The 6,095-nt window shown below is 44.7% G+C and overlaps 1 protein-coding gene across 2 annotated transcripts in view; it reads right to left on the bottom strand.

Annotated features, from left to right (window-relative positions):
- Positions 1 to 1,181: 1,181 nt before the first annotated feature.
- Positions 1,182 to 6,095, bottom strand: part of ncoa2 (nuclear receptor coactivator 2) — a 53,790-nt gene continuing 48,876 nt past the window's right edge. For both annotated transcript variants that reach the window (XM_054622558.1, XM_054622559.1), the window contains exons 17-22: positions 5,798 to 6,094; positions 5,373 to 5,450; positions 4,919 to 5,147; positions 3,490 to 3,667; positions 2,493 to 2,697; positions 1,182 to 1,387 (exon numbers count right to left, since the gene is read on the bottom strand). In XM_054622558.1, coding sequence (XP_054478533.1) covers positions 1,376 to 1,387; positions 2,493 to 2,697; positions 3,490 to 3,667; positions 4,919 to 5,147; positions 5,373 to 5,450; positions 5,798 to 6,094 — 999 coding nt within the window. In that variant the 3' untranslated portion in view covers positions 1,182 to 1,375. The remainder of the gene's footprint in view (positions 1,388 to 2,492; positions 2,698 to 3,489; positions 3,668 to 4,918; positions 5,148 to 5,372; positions 5,451 to 5,797; position 6,095) is intronic.

Raw genomic sequence — 6,095 nt, 5'->3', positions numbered from 1 at the left:
TTTTTGTGGTGTTCTATGCTAAAGGCAGAGAAGCAAGCGATAATCTGTACACTGTATACACAGCACACCCCCTTACAACCCCTCCCTACTACCCATCCTCACCCGTCTGCATCGTACCAGAACATCAGATTGTAAAAGGCTCCCACTCCACTTCCCAAAAAACGAGAAACAAAAAAAACAAAAAACCCTTCTCTGCTTCAAGAGGCAGTTGTGACCAGACGGGGGAACCAAACCCTAAGGAATAAAATAAATAGGAAAGACAATGTTTTACTTATTGGTATGTACAAACTCTGAAATTCATTTTTAAACCATATATATGAGTTTGAGATCTTCTGAAACTAAAGGACCAAAGTATAATCCATTATTCATGTTAATAGAAGAATCTTCTCAGAAAGAATACAACCATTACTGTTAAAATTATAAAAAAGTGCCTCTTTCACACTTTTAGAAATCTTTTTTCTCGTTGCTACTAGGATAAAGAATCATCTACAATAATTAAAATGAATCTATACAGAAAAATAAAACTTAATTTAATACACTATATAAACCTCTTGACTAAATTAGTCTAATCATACAAATCACCATTCCACTCAAACCATTCTTCTGCAGTGTTTTCAGGATCATTTTTTTCAACCATATCTTCATTCTACATCTTAATTCTCACAACAACAACAACAACAAAAAAAAACAACAACAAAAACTAAAATAATAATAAAATAAAGAACAGCAAAAAGGCAAAACCGGCTAAGTGTTGGAGCTCCATCCATGAATTTGAACATAACTTGGAGTCTTTGCTGCCATTTTGGAACTATGTGGAAATGTCACAAATGTGTGAGAAAGATAGGACATAAAAGAAAAAAAAAAAAAAAAATCAGTGTACGTCATTTTTTTTGAGATGAGATTGTAAATGGCCGCTGTCCACTGAGAGGAATACATTCATCAGAACAAGGGATCCCACCCACTGCTGCCCCGTTAGGTCGGTGTCCCCCCACCGGGAGGCCTACAGTAAGTCACACTACGGTGAATGCAGCTGGACAGGCAGACAGACTGGCTCATCACAAGGCTCTCCTCCAGGAGGGTTAGGCGTGTTGGAACAGAGATCCACCATCCTTCCCCCAGCCCTCTTCACTCTCCTGTGTCTGTACGGGGGACAGGCTCCTCCGGATGGGGGGTGTGGGGGGTGGGGGTGGGGGGCAGCCAAAGAGGCCCCAGCTGGGACAGACGACAAACGTGGGCTGGGGAGACGAGGTCAGGGCACCGCCTGGCTGGTTCAAGGGGCAGTCGGTTGGTTACATGTTTGTACAATTTCTTAAAGGGCCGACGCGCTCCTTGCTCCAGCTGATCAGTGAGGTTCAGGCTTAGAACTCCTTGAGGGTCAACAGTATTTCTGCAGAGAAACGACACGTATTGGATCACAACTTGTAGAGCGTTTAACAAATACACAATTCAGCAAAACACTTGAACTTGCAGAACTTGAACTTGTCTGGAGTAAATCCGCCACATGTGCATAAAGACTATAAACAAATAGAAATCCTCTCTTGGAACACACCATCAAGCCTAAAACAGGTCAGTAAATCACAAAAGCCTGCACTAATGGCCAAAGGGTAAATAATTGAAATAATCTAAGTGCCAATATATTTCTATAATCCTGGAAGGAGGATAAATCAGGTGACAGATATACTGGTACGTTACAACAGCCTGAAGTGCAGACAATCAAACATCAGCACCTTGGTTAAATATTCATGGCCCTTTATTGGGCTTAAAAGCATTATGGACAACAACAGTGCATTTCACGTACAAAGCTAACAATACCAGGGAGACAAAGGAAGACGGATTAACTTGGTTGACATTAAATACTCGCAAAAATACTTGTACTTTTACCCAATGTTCATTGAGTGACTGAGGTCGGTTGTCTTTCCTATCAAAGTCTGACTTGTTTATGTGTGTAGAGTGTGTATGTCTGACATATCTGTGCCAGCTAATTTGTCCAAAGTCCAGACAGGCCGGCCTTTGAACATCATACAGTTACTCTGTATTCTATACAGTCTATATAGGCTAAATGGTCTGGCTCTAAAGTGCCCGCTGCTAATTACATCATTGTCCTCTAAGTTCAAGTAAAGTATCAGAACTCCAGCTAGAGGAGCTACGTAAACTACTGAGTAAATTATTCACTAGCACGGCTGTTCAATAAGTGTACCCAAACACTTAGGGTCTTAAGATGAGACAAACACGTTCATAGGAAGTCTGGAGTGTGGAGAAAGAAATACGAACCTTTCACTTTTTCTTGTTCCCCCAATTACCTTGTTAAACTTTGTTGACCTCTAAGGCCTAAACTCTACAAGTGTCTGACTTTTATTCCTATAAGACGCTAATGTAAAGAAACCTCTACTTTGGTCTGGCCATGCTAAAGGATGCCCACCTGTGTAATTTGTAACTGTAATTTTTGCTCCTCCCAGTTCTAAAAAGCGTCTTCATTTTGGCCCGGTGTTTACCTGTTCTTGGCCCATGGAGGGCAGGCCGGGTGAGGGCCCTGAGGCCATGGACGTGACACTCATCTGTCCGGCCATCTGGCCCATGCTGCTTGGGGCCATGTTGCCGGCCATGGTGACATTGTTGAGGCTCATGCCATTTCCGTTGTACATGTTGCTGTTACTCTGCTGGGTGAACTGCGGGGATGCCTGCTGCTGTGAGAACATACTAGGGAGAGCGGAGGGAAGGCAAAGGAGCCGATCAAGATGGGTGAGCTCGAACAATTAACCATGGGAGCAGAGAAGTTCCTTCAGGAGCACCATGGAAAGTACGTGTTTGGATGGACCTCTATCTGAAGCTGAGTACATTACATTACATTACATTACATTACATTACAGTCATTTAGCAGACGCTTTTATCCAAAGCGACTTACAGGAAGTGTATTCAACATAGGTATTCAAGAGAACTACTAGTCACCAGAAGTCATAAGTGCATCTCCTTTCTTAAACAAGCATCTTAAAGCATAAACCAGAGCAAAAGTATAGTGCAGAGGCAAGTTACTACGAAAACAATAATTGCAACAGAGTACTCCTTTAACATTATCCAAAGTTTGAAGTTTCCAAGAAGCATGTATTTAATTCATAGACTACTGAAATAAGCAGAAAATATGTTGTTGTAAGTATAAGGTTGGCATGGAGTAAGTTGTGGCTTCAGCATGAGCCCTGTTATTTGGTTTACATTTTGGCAAATGTGTACAAATGTGTTTATTAGAATGCAAGATCAGCTATAAACAGTTCCTGTTTGCACTTTACTCATCGACAGACAACTACCACAAAATGATTGTGATCTAAAGATAAAAGGAGAAACAGAATGATTCTTAGGCAAGTTGTTAGGGATGTCGTTTTTTTAAAATGGTTTCTAAAGGGATTTAAGGACATATATCGGCTATGGTTATGTGAGATATTGATATGGAACCTAAGGGTCTAATCAGACACTAAGGGTTTATTTATCCGTCTTTACCTGTTGCCTCCTATGTTACCCTGTGGCCAGCCGTTCATGTCAGGGGAGCCCTGGAAAGCAGCGTTTCCTTGGCTCTGCTGCATCATCGGGGACTGTGTGTGGGCCATGCGGGGAGAAAGCAGGGGGCTCTGTGGAGCGCCGGGACCTCCAAAGCCTCCGTCTGCCTGTTGGCTCATACCTGTGGCGGACGCATCGAGAAAGGTCAAGCATAATACACCTACAAACAACAACAACAAACAACAAACAACAACAAACCAACCTACTGAGTAGAGGAGTGGAGTAGATGTAAGCATTCCATATCATTTACACAATCATGGAATGGGCAATTAAGCAAACATGATGATTTGTGTGACTGAAGAGCGTCCATTTCAGTCTGCATTCAGGATTATTGACTAATAAAAAATGAATACATGCACGTAAGCAGTGAACAGGCAAGGAGCGAGGAGGAAAGGGAATAAGGAGATGGCTTGGGAGAAATGGGAAAGAGAGAAGCAATGTCTAGTGGAAGTAATTGCTCTGTACAAACCCACAGGGGCCAGAATCAGATTAAGGTGAGAGGGATAAATCAAACATGTCATTATACAAATCAGTTTAATACTAGATGATCAGTTTATGTCCAGATTACTCGCCACACTGTCAACGGACAGCCTTGATCGTTGCTCTGTCTGCTCACAATCTGAAGAGTCCAGTTTCAGTGTGTATCCTCTGTTAAACTTTGATTATTGTGCTCTTGGTGCCCTCTGGTGGAGCAAGAGTGTAAAGCCAGGACACCATTTTGGACAGTGCAAAGTACAACGAGAGTACATGATCACACTTTGTGGCATCTAATCCTATGTAATTAAAAAACAACTGAGGAGTAAAGAATGTAATATGACTTGGATCATTCAATGGCGGCTGATTGATGCAGAGCATCAGTTTATTATATTACAAATCAGATGATTGGAGCTACTAAAAAGCATGTGATGCTGTGCAATCAGCCACATCAACGCACAGACACAATGGTACACACACACACACACACACACACACACACACACACACACACACACACACACACACACACACACACACACACACACACACACACACACACACACACACACACACACACACACACACACACACACACACACACACACACACAGGTTGTCGGGTGAAGTGTGTGGTAGGCTGGCGTGAGGGGGCAGTACCTGAGTTGGGAAACTGAAAGGCACTGTGCTGCATTTGGGGGCTGAGTACGGCCCCGTACTGACCGCCCATCATGTTTGTGTTTCCCATCATCATCTGTGAGGAGGAGGAGGTGGAGGAAGAGGAGGAGGTGCCATGCATGTGGAGCTGAGGGTTGGGGGGAGAGAGGGCAGGCTAGGGGAGAGAGGGGAGGAGAAGGGGCTGGTAGAGGGAGGTGGCGAGGCCAGGCCTGTACTGGTACCGTAGCTGGGCGGGTAGGGGAACTGCTGGGGGTTGGCCTGGGGGATCCGGGGGTTACTCATGCCGCCGGCGGCCATGTTGGGAGGCATGTTGAGACCCTGGGCCCGCATGGCCATGCTCCTCTGCTGCTGAACCTGCTGGGCCTGTTGCTGCTGCTGCTGCCTCTGTCGCAGGTGATTACTCAGCAGCTCCCGCTGACGCTGTGCCAACATCTGAGCATTGATGGTCCCCTGGAGGTGGGAGGAGGATGATGGTGTGAGAATAGAGGAAACGCAAAAAAAGGAAAAAAAGTGTCATAGACCTACATTAACTAAGTCTACTTCTTCCTCTGCAACACAATAAACACTAAAATGAAAGCCTTGAATTTACTTCAAGCCATCAACAAACTAAACACTACCTACAGTCATAACAACATGTTAGAGCAGACGGATCATGTGATGGCGGCGGTGACCTACCTGGTTTGGAGCACTGGCTCTAAGAGGTAGGTTCACATTTGACACACTACTCATCTGAGTCATCATTGGCTGACGGTTCTGTTGGGACAAGAGACAGAAGAAGAGTTTTAGACAAACACCAGTGAATTGAAATATATTTATAATACTTTTAATTTGTAATACGTACTGCTCACTTTTAGCTAGTCAATGATTAAAGAATACGAACCAAAAAATATAAACACAAGTACCGTGTGGCTTTAAATGATATTCCAGTGAAAGATGAGCACATAGCAGGTAGACCTAAATGTCCCAACTAGCCCTTGTCCGCACAGAAAACCTGCCAAAATGTCAACCTCAAGGATAATGACGCAACTCCCCTCTGCGTGTTCAGTCACACAGCTGCTGACTGAACAGCCTGGTTATAAAAGAAAGCAAAAAAAGCGTACCTGCTGTGACTGTAGCCGGTGCTGGAGCTGTAGTCGTAGTGCGTTGGGCTGGTTGGGTACGACCCCAGCGGGCCTTAGGCCGGGCCGGGCCTGCATCCTCATCATGGGGTAACCTGGGCGTGGACCTATCTGGCCAGACATGGGGTGGAAGCCTGGCTCTTGCATGGGGGCACCGGGGTAGCCCCTCTGGGCCATGTGGGATGGTGGGGGACCAAACTGCTGGGAGTACATGGGGGGCTTTTGGTCTATCATCATGGAGGGGTCCTGGGGGAACTGTTCCGGCTCCATTGATTGATTC

The sequence above is a fragment of the Anoplopoma fimbria genome, chromosome 21, assembly GCF_027596085.1.
Source record: "Anoplopoma fimbria isolate UVic2021 breed Golden Eagle Sablefish chromosome 21, Afim_UVic_2022, whole genome shotgun sequence".
In the NCBI taxonomy this organism is placed as follows: Eukaryota; Metazoa; Chordata; class Actinopteri; order Perciformes; family Anoplopomatidae; genus Anoplopoma; species Anoplopoma fimbria.
This window is presented reverse-complemented; position numbering and strand designations above follow the sequence as displayed.